The sequence below is a fragment of the Lissotriton vulgaris genome, chromosome 6, assembly GCF_964263255.1.
Source record: "Lissotriton vulgaris chromosome 6, aLisVul1.2, whole genome shotgun sequence".
Taxonomy (NCBI): domain Eukaryota; kingdom Metazoa; phylum Chordata; class Amphibia; order Caudata; family Salamandridae; genus Lissotriton; species Lissotriton vulgaris.
Window position 1 is genome coordinate 828,876,262 of NC_141694.1, and position 17,963 is coordinate 828,894,224.

The 17,963-nt window shown below is 45.8% G+C and overlaps 1 protein-coding gene across 3 annotated transcripts in view; it reads right to left on the reverse strand.

Moving 5' to 3' along the window:
• The window catches only part of NLRC4 (NLR family CARD domain containing 4), a 291,519-nt gene that overhangs the window by 198,266 nt on the left and 75,290 nt on the right, over positions 1–17,963 (reverse strand). For all 3 annotated transcript variants that reach the window (XM_086926855.1, XM_086926856.1, XM_086926857.1), the window contains exon 5: positions 10,974–11,066. In XM_086926855.1, the coding sequence (XP_086782981.1) occupies positions 10,974–11,066 (93 nt within the window). The remainder of the gene's footprint in view (positions 1–10,973; positions 11,067–17,963) is intronic.

The window sequence follows — 17,963 nt, forward strand, 5'->3', positions numbered from 1 at the left end:
ACGCTGGGGTTGGCGTTAGCCGCTTGGAGACACTACGACCTTGTGGCGCAACGGTAGCGGTCTGACTCCAGATCAGAAGGTTGCGTGTTCAAATCACGTCTGGGTCAAAATTGTCTTTTCACTAAAGTATGAGCCCGCACCGTGGCCATCTATGTGCCTCAAGGGGAGGTCAACCATGCAGCCCCTTCCAACTGATCCCGGTGGACAAGCGCTTTACATAAGAAATGTCACACCGAGAGTGCATAGTGAATGGCTAAACTAAGCTGAGAGCCCGTTTAAAAAAAAATTTTTTTTTAAAACTCAGCAGTGCAGGAATAAATGCAGATCTCCAACCCAAGAAGCATATATTTATGTGTCTTTCTGTCTCAGTAGGGCTGCGGACGGCAGCTCCAGTGGACTAATGCATCCATTGCCGGGGCCTGTGCTCGACCGCATGGTCACAGGTTCGGACCCCGGCAGGCCCTGTCGGCCTTGCATTCAACTGGGGTCGGAAAAAATAAGGACGAGTTGGGTAACAAGAACCATCTGTTATTCAGCACCAAGGCGAACGCGCGTCTTTTATACAGACACATGTTCGGTTATGTTAGGCGAATGAAGCTGTACAACTGGAACCCCGGACTAAGATCGCGGCCAAACGGGAGAGGTTGCGGTCCATCGATTAGATCGCCGACTCTGGTGTTGGGAACCAAGGTTTTCGAGCCCGGAGTAGTGTCCACAGTCTGTGACTCGGGGCAAAGCTCCTGTGCCCAAAAAAAAAAGAGGGTGTCCTTGCGTTATGTTACAGGTGCTCCACTAGGAGGCACAAGAGATGTGCATAGTGATGAGAGCGGGGAGCATACAGTCTCCCGATGAAAAGGCAGGGACGCGAACAGCGTCAAGAGGTTTGTTCAATGGGCATTTTATCACCAAGATCCCACGGCCACCCCATACCTAAAGACAGCCTTGAGGGGTTTGGAGGAGAGTTGAGGGGACAAAGAAAGACAACAGGCACCCCACTGACTTTGGTAAACTGGGCCAGCTCCTGGGTGCGTTGGTAGGAATCATTTCAGACAAATATGAGCTCCTGCTATTTAGGGTGGCGTTCACCGCGGCCTTCTTTGGCGCGTTCCGCATCAGCAAGATAGTTGCGCCCAACAAGACAGTCCCGGCACAACGATGCCTGCAGGCTAGGGACATCAAACCAATGGCAAGGGCCGTGGAGATCACAGTAAGGCAGGCTAAGACGGACAAGGCTCGAAAAGGGGTGACGATACGTCTGCATTGCATTCCAGAGGCTGGGCTCTGTGTGGTATGCTGGCTATTCAATTACATAGGATGGAAGGAACCTGAGCAGGTTTCAATTCAAGGCCGTGATACGCAAGGGGTCGCGGAAAAGACGGGTTTCACCCGGCGTCTTTTGCCCCTCAACCTTTCAGGATCGGCGAGGCTACCACGGCATCGCAGCATGGCATGCCGGAGGACAGGATCCAGGCCGTGGGCAGATGGCGATCCAGGGCTTACAAGGCATACATATGCCCACATCCCAAAAAAAAAAAAAAAAAGGAAAGAAATGGAAAAAAGGAAAAAAAGGGGGGGGGGGCAGTCACTTTGGGATGCCGAATGGCAGGGTACTGGAGGGCCACCCCCCCTTCTACACGCCTCCACATTACAGACAACAAACCAGGTGCGCAGCATGCCACCATAACTTAATTATTTCCCTCAGCAGGCGACAACAAACCCGGTGTGCAGCAGGCCACCTTAACGGAATTATTTCGCTAAGCAGGGGGACGCCCACGGGTGGTTTGGGAGGTGGGTCATTCATTCGTGTCCAGAATGAAGTCTTGGTGGCGGCGGTCGGGGCACAAAGCGGCGAGCAGACCCAATGCGACGTACATCCATTGGATAGGGCAACCAGGGATGAGACGGGAGCAGCTACGGCCAACGGTGGACAGCCTCCTGGCAGACTCGGCGCGGCATCCTGACGCCCTGATCATTCACCTCGGCGGCAACGACCTAACGCGGCTAGGGCGCAAAGCAGTGGGCAGGCCATCCAAAGGAATCTCACCAAGGCGACGACATGGTTGGGCCTCACGAAGGTGGTCTGATCAGAAATGATCTGCAGGAAGCACTGGAGAAGTGCTGACTCCAACAAGGCGGTGGATAATGCAAAAAAAATAAAAAATTGAACATTGCAATGCACGAGTTTTGCTCCACCAACAGCCTGGAATCAATCAGGCACGGCCTCATCCACCCGGGACGCCCGGAGATTTACGGCCAGGAAGGGGTGCACCTCTCTGACAGAGGGATGAAGGTCTTCTGGGATAACCTGTGGGGTGCAATGGTGCTCGCAGGTTGTAAAAAAAAATTTTACAAAAATTAGAAGCCACAAACCAGGGGCAGGGGGGGATCCGCAGAAAGACGTGAGCCTCCCTGCGGCGTGGCGGAAATCCTACAATGGTTGGCTAAGGAAACACACTGGCGGGCGGTGTGTAGGAGGAGGGCCACTCACTTTTGAATGCCGCACGGCAGGGTGACGTGGCCCCACTAAGGAGGGGAGTAACAGGAGGAGACGGCACTCGCGGCCCAGACCCGGCCGGACGGCAGGGCGCAAATGGTAGCGAGCTGAGGACCTAACTCCAGAGAGAAAAGCTCTCCTCCATGACACGCAGAAGGCGTGGGCGACCAACCACTGGAACACCAATGGACTGACAAGGAACTGGTTTTGTACAGTGCCATTTACGAACTGAGTACACTAAAGACTGACACCTGTTATCACAAGATGGTGTCATGGATTGTATATGACATGTATGATTGATGGGTACAGTTCGCAAATGGAAAATTGCATAACCAGTATGTGTTTTTAATATTAATAAAACTGCGGCCAACAACGACCATCACTAATTTTCGGTATTGTTGGCTGACATTATTTTAAGAATGGCATGCGGGCCTTCAGAGGGGGGAGAGGCTGTTGGGTACCCACGGAATGGGCACGTGCAGGGGTTATGGCTGTGATCCCTGAAATTCGCTTGCGGAGTGTGCAGAGTTTTTCCTGCTCTGCCTAGCCTGTGGAGTTCCGAAAAACTCCACAGAGCGGAGTTTTTACCTAGCTAGCACTTGCGAACGTTAAGGTGGCGAGATAAAGCGAGGAAGATCATACTCCAGACCAACAACCGGCGAGGTCTCTCAACACAGGCGGTCGCAGATCGTCACTACAGCTCACATCGAGAAACCTTCTCGAGCATCAGAATGAGGCAGCGTCCTCGTGAGCTACACACAGTGCCATTTGTTCTGATTTTACAGCGCAGGACAAAACACCCAGCGCATAAATTCAGCACAAACGTCGCAACATAACACACTCTGCCACTTGCAGAACTCTGAGTGGTGCAGCAGAGTTTTTTGGTCACTCACTCCACCGGGCCTAATTTTTTTTAAGTATCTAGCTACGTTTTATCAACACCATGCAAAGATATACTAGAAAAGATGTAATCTTTCATTTAATTAGGCAAAGATAAAACTTTGAAAGTGCTACAGTTCCCTCCCACATACTAAAATGTAAGTCTTTTTCTAAAGCACATTCCAGCAAAGGGCCTGGCGAATCAGAGGTCAGCCATCTTGATAATACATTCGGAAACCCACTGCTGGAGAGCGGGTCACAAAGTGCCTGGGTGGTCCAGATTTGAACTATGCTTCTATTTTGTACCAGTTTACAATGTGCAGTTTCACTCCATTTCTATTTTGCAGTGACCAGTGTTGTTTCTTTGAAGCAAGCCTCATAACGGCTACAGCTGCCTACTTTGGAACTGAGAGAACAAGGTTCGAGTCTCTGCATTGGCTTAACTTCCTGTGATTGCGACAAATCTCTTTAAACTCCTCATACCTACAAAAAATGTACGTAACTGGTGCTTCTCAGGGGTGGGTCTTCTGCTAAGGCAGAGGAGCATCGCCCTACTACTTTGCAGCAGTGAAAGAAAGGAAAAATAAAATGATAATAACGCGAGGTTATTATAATTTTATTTTGTCCTGCCATGGCAGCATTGCGGGGCGAGGTGGGGCTGTTCTCATTACAGTAGCAGGGGGAGTGGTGAGCACACTTTGTAGGTGCGCATGTATTTTTGGCCAGCCGCCTCGGGCCGGCTTAACATTCATGTGCACTTTGCATGTTCTCCACCCAAGCTAAATTACACCCTGGGTGGAGAACAAGCCTTAGCTCCCATTCCCTGGCTGAGTGCCAAACCATGCGCTCAGACCAATCACAACGCTGCATTGCAGCGTTGTTATTGGCTTAGAGGAGTCTGGCTGCAGGAAAGGGACGAGGAGAAGAGACGCAGCGGTTAGGTACATTTTTTTCTTTTTATTATAGATCCCATTTTTCTACTGAGAGGGTCGCAATGATTGGATATAACCGATGAGAAGAGGAGGAAAGGGGGAAGGGAAGGGGGGCGGGAAGGGGGGGCGGGAAAGGGGGTCGGTGGATGGCAAGCCATGAAAAGAGCCAGGCAGGGGAATTCAGAGAAGCTTTGTGTTCCCAGGATTCAAGGGGGGTCTGTTTGTGCCAATGGTCCTCTAGTTCTACCAACTGCATGTTCTTTGCATGCTGAGTCCGCAATCTATGTTGGCTGTCCACTGGTCTTTCAGAGGCAATGGTGAGAGTTCTGGGGCAGTTCAGGTTCTGATGCTGCTGCGTGATCATCATCCCTGGACCGGGAACCCTGCTTCCAATTCAAAGGACCATTTGGCAGTGATCTGCTGTGAAATTCAGTCAGTACTCTTTCAAACCTGCCAACCTGAGACAGTATATGGAGTAAGGGCCAGAGCTGCCGACTTTGGACCTAAGGAATCAGATTTGAATCCTGGCTTGACATCCTGTGATTCTGGGTATATCACTTAACCTCCCTGTGCCTACAAAACAAACAAGCCTTTGCAAAATCTGTTGGCCTTGTCAATGGTGGGCCTTCACTACAAAGAAAGAGGAAAAGCCATGGTGTGCAGAGTATTTCTGGGGGGTGGTGCTGCCTGATTGAGGGACAATGAGATGCTAGATATGGGATCATGGGAAACGTAGTTTTTCTTGTTAAAACGTTTTGATTGGCTGCTTTAATTTTTTTTTTATTTCAAAGTATTTTATTAAGAATTTTTACACATACATTTAACATCGCTTTCCCATCACGGGGTAACATCCCAAACTGGCCGTGCATGACAATGGATCAAGTTGAAGTTTACATGTTCGGATGCACCCCTTTCTACTGTAATACTATTGGAGTGAGAGTAATTGAGAGAAAAGAAAGGAAGGAGGAGGAAAATAAGTGGGGGGAGAGATGTAATAAAATATGAGACCCATTGTACTCACCCCCGAATCCTTAACAGAATTGTAAATTCTTGCCACAATACCTAATACATGTTTTACTCATCACCAAAACACTACACCCTTCCTTTAATATGATCTTTTGTAAAGGAACTGGTGCTAATGTAAAGCACTGAACTTTAGGTTGGGCCACACCTGCGCTATAAAGAGAAATAACAAAAAAGAAGAAACAGTACCTCAGTCACAGTGTGAGTAGCACATGGACACTAATGAGGATGAATTAATTTGTTCTTGTTCAATGTGCTGCACGAACAAAAGAAAATGACGCGTCCAATATTCTGACGAATTAGAAGCCAGCACAGAAGTGGGATAATGCTACCAACTAATGGTAAGTAATAGTCGGGCTAAAAGGGCACTTTTCGAGATGTTTTATTGTAGACACAATTGGTCATCACCATAGCAACAGCGCACACGTGCAGACAAGACTAAAAAGCACTGCCAAGCCAATTGATTGGCTCTTTTGTACGCACTTATCAGCGCAAACAAGCACAAATAAATACAAAGAAAGACGTACATGCAAAGAAATAATATTAATAATAGTTATGATTATTTTTAGTACTAATATTAATATTAAATGTTTTTGTAATTGTTATTACAGTTTGACGATCCTCCTCAGTATGCAATACCGCACCCAAGTTTATCACTTTAGATGGCAGACTGCCAGTAACCCCTCTTGTCCTGTCTGCATCCTGTGCCACTCCCTCAGCTGTACTGCTCGGCTCTATCCCAACCTTTGCACAGCGCTCTGTTAAATTGTGTCTAGTTTCGAGCAATATAAATTCCCAGGTATACAATAACTTGCTTACATAGCACTTCGTTACAGAGATTTGGCAAGTCAAATTGTATAAGTAATCAGTTTATATTATCCAACTTAATGGAATTCAATTTGTATTTTTTGAAAATTCTGCCTTTATTGGTATTTTATAGTAAAACTTCAGAATAAAAAGAAGAAGCAGGGATAAAGCGAGTAGGGCCCATAAGATACAAGCAAAGCACTGAAAACACTGGTGCCTTTTCATTATCTTGACCAATCTCCACTCACCAGGAGGGCAGTCCTCCAGTCCACTAGGTGGATGTAATCCATCATCAAGTGGGACCCTCTGCTCCTTAGTCTCTCCCCCTGCAAGCAGGAGACCTCATCAGGGGTGCTATGCATCGGGTTCTGCTATTCACCAAAGTATGGGTAGGGAACAGTAAAACGGATGGGTTGCAATGCCAGAGTTAAGAGTGATATTAACTAAGGATTGCAGGTCACAAGTGGAAGGGAGCAAGAGGGTGGGGCATAAAGAGGGAGGAATAATCACAATATTGGACAGAAGATGAAGCTGCGAGTCGTTGAGCAGAGCGTGGACCATCTTCCAAAGGCTAAATGATAAGCCTCATAGAGTTCCCAAGGGGATTATCAGTCTAAGTTACCGTGGGTAGCTGCTGAGTCTGTATTTCTCATCTTTCTCAGCTTTGTCCCTCAGGCATTGGTAAGGTCATCCGATTGGGCTTCCATCCCCTTTGACAGCTCTTATTGTTGGGAATCTGTCTCGGGCAGACAGTTCGGGTCCAGTAGCGACTGCTACCCAATGATTGTGGTGGGGTAGGGGGACAGAGGGGGGGGGGGGGGGGATTACAAATATATATATATATTTTTAAAACACTTAATTCCACCAGCCGCCACCTCTCTTCGTCCTCTCTGCAGCAGGAACCAGGAAGTGAAGCACACAGCCTCCCAGAATACACTGACCAATCACAATGCTGCCTTACAGCTGCATTGTGATTGGTCTGAGCACCGTGGTTCGGCGCTCAGACAGGGGCTGTTAGGCGGTGCAAGTACTCCACCCAGGCTGCTCACCCAGGCTGTAATGCAGCCTGGGTGGAGAACATGCAAATGTGCATGATGGTTTGACCGGCCCGATGTGCAGCCATCACTCCTCCTCCCTGTGATGCGGGGAGCCCAGCCCACCCGCCGCTTCAATTGCAAGCTGAATACAAAAAATAAAATGATAATAACGGAACGTTATTATAATTTTATTTTATGTATGCAGCTTGCAGTTGAAGCAGTGGGGCAACGCTCCTACGCCTTAAAGGAACCGCCACTGTTCAGGTCTTCCTCTTCTTCATGGCAGGCACTGCACAGAGGGGCAAGACCAGCTCCTTCACCAGCGGCACGGCCTATCATTTCAGCCGCCATGGATGTGGCATATGACTCCTTCACAAGGCTACGAGAATCACAGAAATGTAGTTTTTTTGTACAGCCCCGCAGTTCATACATCTGCAGCTCACACCTTGAATTACATTAAAATATTCTAACAATGCCTGGCAGTAGTACTGGCATAAACTATTACAATAGTATGTCCCATTACATGGCCAGGCGCTCATAAGCACTTAACTCTGCTTCAGATCACTAGGTATTCCCATGTATTTTGCCTGCACATGTGTGTCATTTGAAATGATTTATTGTGTCACTGACTGTCGACACAGTGCAGTGTATATACTCCCACGCTTTTCACAGGACTAATTAACCTCCTTTACTGTGCCATTCGAAGGGAAGGGAAGCATCACATTATTCACTGAGGTAACACATAAGGTGGTGTACCTTTTCCCACTCATTCAGTGCTCATTCAGTACTCAATGGAGAAGTGTGGCTCAATGGTTAAAGCGGCAGACCCTGATGCAGACGTCTGACCAGGGTTCCATACCCCGCCTCGGCGGGTCTTGGGCTCAATTTCCTCGGACCTGATAATTCTTGCCTCGGTGCCTATTCTAATCATGGGTCCCACTCTGCAACTCTGGGGAATAGCGTACTTAATCTCCACAACGGCCCCAACAGCGCTGGGATGCCTGGGTTCACCTTGGGGGTGCCCAGAATTGGACATTTCACAGGGGAAAGCCAGGAAGGGTTCCTAAGCGGTATACGGACAGCGGCAGGACACTTCCGTTGGAGGTAGCTGTGCGCTCTACAAAGGCTGGCATTTATTTACATTTATATTAGTGCCTGGTGCGGGAAGGCAGTCGTGCTACAGCTGCAGTGTGTGTGTGCGAGTTGGTGTTTCCCAAAGCTGAGAAGGTTTGGTGACTTTGCAGTCGTAAAGAAACAAGGTTAGGACATGACTGCGGCTAACGGTCCAATTTGACGAGATCTGGCCTCGTGGATCTCCTTTATCAAGTACAAGAGCGACCATCCACAAATCTTATTAAGACACTGTTTGTTCTACGACTTGGCAAATGAGTAAAAATAGGAACAGGTGATTCACTTTCATATTGACTGTCACTAGGAAGAGGTTGTTTATATAAAGAAGATGTGATGTAGAGTTCGGGGAAATTTCACATTTCACACTGCTCACTTACTTGTAATGATGATGGCCCCTTGAGTTGCGCAGGAACCCGGGTCTCGCTGCAGTGGCATAACGAAACTTAAGGGGGCCCCCTGCAAGGTACATGGGGGAGGGCCCTGCTTCGGATTTAATCAGGAGCTCTCAGGCCAGAGTACTGTGCTGAGAAGGCCCCCTGCAGCCGCAGGGGTCCCCCCCCCACCTGGGCTACAGGTGCCTCTGTTATGCCACTGCATCGCTGTGTCCTGATGGCGCCTGGCCCGCCAAAGCAGAGGCTTGTTTTTTTTTTTTAAATGAAGCATATTAAGGCTGGGCCAAACAATGATTCCAGGCGCTGACAGGTGGCAGTTCCGTAACTCCCCCACATGACATTCCCAAATTGGTTACTCTGGCCGCAAAGACAATTTATAAACTTTGCACATTACAAAAATCTTTTTTTTAAATCTTTTTATTGAACTTGTGCATCATACAGTATTTATGGGTAAGTAATGCAATTCAAATACAGTACGAATAGACTTTTGACCTAGAAACAGTAGTACATATAATGTTTCACAATGCAGTTCACAATGTTAATAGGCCTCCTTAGTGAATCTGCTCCCAGAAGCAATCACCGATGTCACAATAAACCCTACCTAGACCCTGTCTATTGACTATTGTCGGAAACTCCTGAACTCCCTCCAAGCCCCCAAGATCTTCTCCCACTTCTTGGGGCAGCCCCATCCCTGATATACTACATGTTATACCCTTTGACACCAGTTCAAGTCTTGCGTCTATTCCTCAACTGTTGGGGGGCTCTAATTTACCCCCATGTCCCAGCTACATTACGCTTGGCAACACTAGATGATAGCGTCACCCATATGGCTTGATATCTAGGTCTTGGTTCCTCAGGCAACATGTTTAACAGGAGTTCCTTGGCATTTAAGGAGACCTCAGTATTCGTGACAATGGACATAACTTCCACTATCTGTCCCCAGAATGTTTGAATTTGCGGGTGAGCCCACAGAATGGGTAAAAGTTAGCTTTCTGGCTGTATTCCCTCAAGCATATTGCCACTCCACTAGCCTTAAAGAGGACCATCCGAGAACAGTAAGATCTGTGCAGGATCCTCAACTGAACCAGGCGGAAGCGGGCCCTGATGGCAATTTCCCTTGGGCTTTAAAGGGCCTCAGTCTATTCCTCATCATCCATGTCCCCTAGGTCTTCCAGCGATTGGTCACATAGTTTTACCATCGCATCTGGGGCTTTGCCAATGTGCTTTAGCCATGTTGTACAACAGTGTGAGTGCTCTTCAACAACATGGCTAAAAGTTAGTAGTGTAGAGTGGAGTGTTGAAGACAGAAGTAGATTGTTGTGGAGTTGAGTGTTGTGTTGTAGAGTGTCATGTCGCGGTGGGTCAAAGAGATGCCTAAAGTGTTGCAGAGTGTTGTATAGTTAAGTAGAGGGTCAGAGAGTGGAGTAGCTGAGAGTGTCAACGTGAAGTTAAATAGAAGTTGTAGTGTGGAGGAAAATAGAGTGTAGGCATGGAGGGATGTAGAGTGGAGGGCCGTAGAGTGGCATAAAGTGGGATGGCGTAGAGTAGAAGGGAGTAAATTGGAAAAAGTGTTTTAGGGCAGCATAGAGTGGAATAAATGGTTGTAGAATGGCGTAGAGTGGTGGAGTGTAGAGTGGAGGGGCTTAGAGTGGATAAAGTGGTGTGGAGTGGCATAGAGTGGAGAGGCTTAGTGTGGTAGAGTGGAGTGTAGTAGAGTGTCATACAGTGGAGTGGCATAGACTGGAGTGACGTGGAGTGGTGTAGAGTGTCAGAGTGGAGGGGTGTTTAGTGGAATAAAGTGGTGTAGAGGGAAGTGGCATAGAGTGGAGTGGTGTAGAGTGGAGTGGTGTAGCATGGTGAGGAGTAAACTGTTATAGAGTGGAGTGCCGTAGCGTGGAGTGATGTAAAGTAGAGTGCAGTAGAGTGTCATAGAGTGGAGTGGCGTAGAGTGCCATGGAGGGGCATAGCATGTCATAAATTGGAGTCTTGTGGAGTGGGATACTGTGTCCTAAATTGGACTAAAGTAGAGTGTCAGAGTGGAGTGGTGTAGAGTGATGTGGAGTGGCATAGCATGCCGTAAATTTGTTTAAAGTAGAGTGTCAGAGTGGAGGGGTGCAGAGTGGAGTGCGGTGGAGAGGTGTAGAGTGGATTGGCATGGCAGTGTTACAGAGTTTCAGTGTCTTCTCCCTCGATGCAAACTTCCAAATCATTACAATAATTTAAAAAATACTAAGGGCGAGTGATTGTGCAAAAAATAAAGATAGGCAAAATCTCTTACCTAACTGTGTAGCATCCTTCTCTGTCATCCTTACATTATCAAGAACCAGCTTCTCTATATTGACGAGATTGTGCAGTCCATCAATGAGACCTCCTATCAAAGTAAAGCATATCAAAACGTGTCAATACAGACATTTACTCAGCAAAGGTAGGCACATTGCAATAAACCTCTCAAAACAACACAGAGAAGATTGCTTCCATATTCTGGGAAAAATGTGAATTCACTGACCTATGATAGATTTGGGAGTAGGATGCATGGCAAACTGGAAAAAGTTTTTGGAAGGTTCTTCTTATAGGTTATAAGATTTTACATTTTCGTACTAAGTGAAAGTCTCACACAGGTTCAAAGGTATAGTCAAGGCATTGGACCTATGCAGCAAAAGGGGATCAATTTATATGACAGAGTTGAAAAATTATGTAGCAACAAAAGACAAATTTTATAGCATAAGACGTCATGTTCTGTGACATTAATATTTTGCTATTCAATAAACATAAATACTGTCTAGATAAATATAGGAAACTGGGTTTTTGTTGTAGTACCACCCCACCTTTTGCCTGGTATTAGAAGCAACTTTGATCGAAGTGTACTGGGTTCCTGCCAACCAGGTTCCCGGTAGAAGTGTTCATTCCTTAAGACTGTACAATTGCTCCCTCAACTGGCAAAGCCTTTAGCACCCTCCGTAAGTCCCTAGTAAATGGTACCCTGGTACTTAGAGCCTGAGGTGCTAAAGAGAGTCCCTAAGGGCTGCAGCACAAATTGTGATACCCTAAGGGAGCCCTCACCAAGTACATGCATGACTGCCATTGCAGGCTGCGTGTCTTGGTCAAAGGTTAAAACACATGTCACACATCCTTGTGTTTCACTGAAAGAATGACAGAGTGCACACCTTTCTTTTAATGGTTGTGTTCCTTAGTTCCTTGGTGTTCTTAATTTTCGCATTTCTCGCGTGCTACCCGGGAAACGTAGTCAGCCCCAACTACGTGAGTATGAAACATCCACTTGAGAGGGGCGACATCTTGCCCCATGCCGGGTGCACAGCATTAGTTTGCATTGCATCGCAATAATACCAAAAGCTTTCAATTTTTTCTCTTTGCTGAATCCTTTTATTTTTCAACATATTCCAATAGTTCATAATTTCATCCTGCATTGGGTAAAAGACTCGGGTTTGTGGATAAAACCTATGTACACTGTCGCAATGAAGGATAAAGCTTGGATTAGCATTTCTGCATCATTAAGACAAAAGTGAAGATGTAAGCGCCTCTCTTGTGACTTGTGAAAAAACAGGATGAAATTATGAACTATTGGAATATGTTGAAAAATAAAAGGATTCAGCAAAGAGAAAAAATTGAAAGCTGTTGGTATTATTGTGATGCAATGCAAACTAATGCTGTGCACCCGGCACGGGGCGAGATGTCGCCCCTCTCAAGTGGATGTTACACATCCTTGTGTGCCATGTCCCCTAGCACTGCATATATTTGTAAGTCACCCCTACAGTAGGCCCAACAACCCTAAGGCAGGGTGCTTAATAATATACGCGAGGACAAATCTGCACAAGCAGTTATGCCCTCGTGCTGGTTAGCCCTATTGCAAGTGACCAGGGAGGGAATTCATCTTAAACCATGTACGGGACACTGGTGAAAACGAGTTCCCCAGATACATGATGGCTTCACTGAAAAGAGGGATGTTTGGCACCAAACATCTCGTCTTGATAAACCCACACTGATGCCAGTGTTGGATTTATCAACACATGTACTCGGAAAACCTACCAGCCTCTGGTGTGCTTGTGGGCTGGATTCTGCCAGCCTGCCACTGAGGCAAGTTTCTAACCTCCTAGAGTGAGAGCCTTTTGTTCTCAGGTGGTCAAGAACAGAAGTCTGCCTGGGAAGAGGCTTTAACACCCCTCCCACAGGATGACCTGCTGATTAGCCTCCTTGGGCTGGTGAGCTTCAAATGAGTCACCACCTTTGGAATGCAATTCTGGCTATCCTCACAGAAGAGGAAGCCACCCTGTCCAGAGCCCACATGACAATTGGAACAGGTGCAAAAATTAGCATCTCAGGTAGGCGTGCCACCCCCAGGCTAGTACCAGCCCTAAGGGGGGCTAACTGCGAGGAGGACACACATTTTCATAGGTAGCAATCTTTGTGATGGCATCCAGAGGAATTCTGGGATGGGGTTATGCCCACTTTCTACAGGAAGTGGTCATATAGAAGGCATGGTGAACTACACTCCCCTAACACCCCTTAAATCATTATTTAGGGGAGACCATGGCCCCAGAGAAGCAGAACCTTGTAACCTAAGAAGAGAGAGGACACCGAAATGCCACAAAAGCAGAGCAGATGGAAGAGAACACATGACTTGGCCCTAGCCCAGTTGACCTGTCTACAGCCCTTGTCTAAAACTGCACCAAAGTCGACTTGTCCTGCAGCTGTGACTCCAGAAACATGGGAGGACTGCCCGCCTTTGAAAAAGACTCAATGCCTCCCATGAATAGCAGACCTTTTCAGAAGAAACCCCAGAAAGGAGACTCTGAGGCCTTCGGAACCACCAAAACTCAACATCTGAAGCCACCACTGCACCCGTCGCCTCCAGCCCAAGTTGAAATGGGCCACCAGTGTCAACACGGTCCTCCAGCCCTCCAGAGCTCAAGTTCATCATGGTTTCACCCCTCCTGGACTCCCTGATGTCACCTAAAGCTTCTGCATGCTGGCCCCCTCTACTGCGACTGCTCCGATAAAGGAAAACCCAATGCCTAAAGACACCTCTGCACTCGTCACCCCTGGGCCTTGGAGAAGAGGACCAAAGGTGTCGCGCCATACCCGAGCATCGTAAGGCCTGAGCCCACCTGTTGGTTCAACCCGACTGGCTTCCTAGCTAGAACCTGCAGCATCTTTTTAACAACACCAACCCCCATTAAAACGCATTGGGCTCCCGACCCTGATTTCATCCTGCACCATGCCGCGCTCGTGCCGCTGGTGGTGTTCTGATGGTGCTGTCTTGGACCTTGCCCACCACTCACCTTAACTACTGGAGATGGTCATGTAAGTGGATGTACTATACCTGTTTGCAGAACTGTTCTTCCTTCCCAAGAATAACATTTCAGAACTCAGAAATTACAGTGTCCACTTTATAAAGTGAAAAGGATTCCTATTTACAAATGTTCTTACATGAACGATTTTTCTTTGATGCCATAATATATATAAAAATACTTTCTAATTTTATAAATTGGCATGAATCTCTTTCCTGAGAATGTGTTTTTATTTATTAATCGTGTGTTTGTGCAAATGTGTTAAGCTTAAGGTTACTCAACCACCCAACCCCCTAACGGAGCACTTTGGGATTGCATAGCTAGCCCTGTCCACTAGTAAGGGAACCATTGACTCTTTACACGGTATATCAGAGTAATGATATTTCACATAAAGAGCCAGATTGCTTCCTACAATAAATGTTTCACTTTATTACCAGTTTACCACCTCAGTACAGCAATCAGAAACAGAAAAGTGCTTCCACTGGAAGGGCTGTCATTCACTAGGAGAACCTGCGCCTATTGAGTGTGCGTCAATATTGGGTCCTACTCTTCTATGCGGTGCAGCAAGGTGAGGGAAAACACCCAAGACCCTCAAATGTTGAGCCAAAATTTTGACAATTTACATCCTGTGCAAATGCTCTATACATATGTGAAATTTGCAAAATTACAATCAGTGTGAAAAAAGGAGGAATAAAGTTCTGCAGTTATTTGTTCTTTTTTCTTTTCATCCAACAACTCCCAGCCAACACGTGTTTCGTCGCTTGGGGATAACCCCACGACTTCTTCAGGGCTGTAAGGCTCTTTGGGCTAGATGTAGGTAATTCCCATTTACAGACTCTTAAATACCGAATTTTACTGATTCGGTATTTAAGAGTCTGTAAATGGGAAGGGGGCAGATGTAGGTAATTTTAAAATCTGAATTACCGAATCTGTAATATTCTGTATTTACCGATTTTGTAAATACAGATTCCGTATTTCCCATTGATTCCTATGGGCTTTGAAGCCCATAGGGATCAATGGGAAATACCGATTCTGTATTTACAGAATCGGTAAATACTGAATCCTGCAGGGATGCAGGGGGTGTCACTTTGAAACCCTCTAGCACCCCAAGTACAGGCTTGTGTGCAATGTGGCACACATACATGCCCTAAGGGCATGTCTGTGTGTCACATTGCACAGGTGTGCATGACAGATGTGCATGCACACCTGAATTCGGTATTTTACAATAGGATTGTGTGGTAAAATACCGACCCTTAAGGGCCTGTGGCACTGTAAACTGTGCCACCTACATTTGTAATTACAGAATCGGTATATTTAGCGATTCGGTAATTTACCGAATCGGTAATTTTACCGAATCGGTAAATATACCGATTCTGTATTTTTCAGCCCCCTACATCTGAAAACCCTAATACCGGTCGGAAACGGCCGAAATCGGCCGTTTCCGAACGGTATTAGGGCTCCTACATCTGGCCCTTTAAGTCCTAAATTAATGTCCCCTCCGCCGGTTATAATTCTGAGCCGGCTGGTCAATATATCCAAACTGGACTATGATTCCAATTATGAGGAGGATTAACGAGTCCAACCTTATCATTTGACTGCATGAAGTCCTGAGTGCGGTGGCTCGTCCAGTCCAAGTGAAATAAAGTTCTGAATGTGGCAATCACAGATGCGAGTACGCTATTTTCGAACGAGTTTCAGCACCAGATTTGCTTTCTGAACCAGAAGCTGATTGTAATTTTGTAATTTCACATATGTATATAGCCTGTGCACAGGATATAAATTGTCAGAAACAGAAAGGTGTCCAGTTAACTTGTACAAAGGGTATGCAGCTGTTCGGCACCCCACGTGGGGCTTTTTTCAGTATCTTTCAATCAGTTTGAGCGAGAAACACTTTTTTTGTTGAAATCTGCAATTTTTCTGCACCTCATTTTCTTTGCTGTACATTATAAGAATATTGCAAGTGGGTGAGGAGTTCTATGACCATATAAGGAATGCGGTTGACTGCCAAGTTACTTTAAAAGGGCATCACACTTGTGGCGCCTAGGAATATCCTTTTAATGTATGACAGAGTTGTTTTTACTGCTAATATGGTTGCAGAATCACCAGTCTCACAAACCAATTAAATCTTTGTAGTGTTGCTCTTTCATAGGAGAGAGCTAGTATGGATGCAGACATGAAGAATAAAATTGGAATCTGTAGTGTGAAATTAAACACACTCATATGCACTGAGTAATTTGCTATGAAAAATATTAGAATCCGTTTATTATAAGTCCGATTAGAAAAAGTATGTAGCCCAGATTGTTTAGAAACATGAATAATGATTCTATCCTCCCTGTAATGACATATTGAATGCAAAAAAAAATAAAGATGTTGCTATTAATTTCTACCTTCTGTTGAACTCTGTTGATTTAAGAAAAAAATCTGTAAAATGAAAAGCCAGTTATCGTTTATTGCTTATACTGAGGGTGTAATTATGCTCTGTGGTCTGCCTTTCGCCTTGGCTGCTGGCTCTGGCAGGTGGTAAAATGAAGACACAACTCAGCTGCAATAACTTATTACATTTGATCAGACACGTTATTTCTGTAGTACTCACACCACACTGTCATATTGAAATAAGATCTGGGTTTGTATACAGGAGTTTCAGGCTTCCAGTTACTATAACCTAGTAACGAGTTGTGCAAACTCTGGAACAGAGTGTTTGATGGTCACAAATAGAGGGCATAATTCAGCATAACTGAAAGCTGCACTCACCCTAATGGATCACTTTTATTTACCATTTTTGACACTACAGGGGAAGAGGATGTTTTCAAACCCATATACTTTCAATATCTTGAGTCATACTGACACAAGCTATACATACAAGTAGGCCTATTTGCTGTGGGGGACCTATTCATGTACCTGTCTACATTCTCAAGACAAAAACGAAAATGTAAAGTTGGGTTCAGTTTTGCTCAGTATTTTGTTCGGTTTCTCTGACATATCACAGAACACTAACTATGGTGAAATTGTTCTGAAATTCCTTAGTCTATAACTCTTAAATAAAGGTATTTTCCCAGAACCTTGGTCTGTTCACGGGTTGAACTAGTATTAAGCTTTTATTTGTGTTTATTAATAAAGTACGTCAGAATCACTGGTTGTGGTGCCCTTTTCAATTGATGGCCGGTATCATTCGGACCATGAGGAAACAAATCAAAAGGTTACATGCTAAAACGTCACTTGCACTTCGTAAGGAACCTTTTGTGAGTATTAGGCCTCTATCCTGTCAACTGGTTATTAGAAAAAGGTTCAGTTTTTGCATGAAATTGTCCAAAAGTGACAGTTCTATCTTCTTCACGCAGAAACATATAAGTGAGAGAGGCGTACCCAGAAGTTTATTCCCCTAATTTTCCAGAGCGAAGGTTACAAGCAAGCAATTAAAAAAATATATATATATCACTTTAACAGAAGTTCGGCATCCGTCTAAAGCAGAGATCTCCAACCTTTTATGTCCTGAGAGCTAATTCTGCTCAAGGAAAGTCCCCCCGATCTACTAGCAAATGTTATCACTGTAAAATAGTTACCACATATGTTTATATCACACTATGACCATCCTACGCAGGATTATCAGTAGAGACCACCCAAGCATTTCAGGCGAGGAACCCCGCAGGCATGCCAGGAAAATGCTTATCAATATTAAATGCCTTCCCACATGAGTAATGAAATAACAGACTATGGCCCAGATTTACAAAAAAGTCCCGGGATGCAGCGCAGCAGCCAAAAATGCAGCGCTGTGTGACAGGGAAGGAGAAGGAGAGTGCCATATCTACAGAGATATGGCTCTCACCTCCTCTCTCCCAAGTGCTGGCGCTGCTTTCAGCTGTGTGCTCCAGGCACACACCTTGTCGCCATAGTGCTAGGGCGCATGCCTGAGTCTTCCAGTACAAAACACTACACATAGACACAATTTAAAACTTTTCTGACTT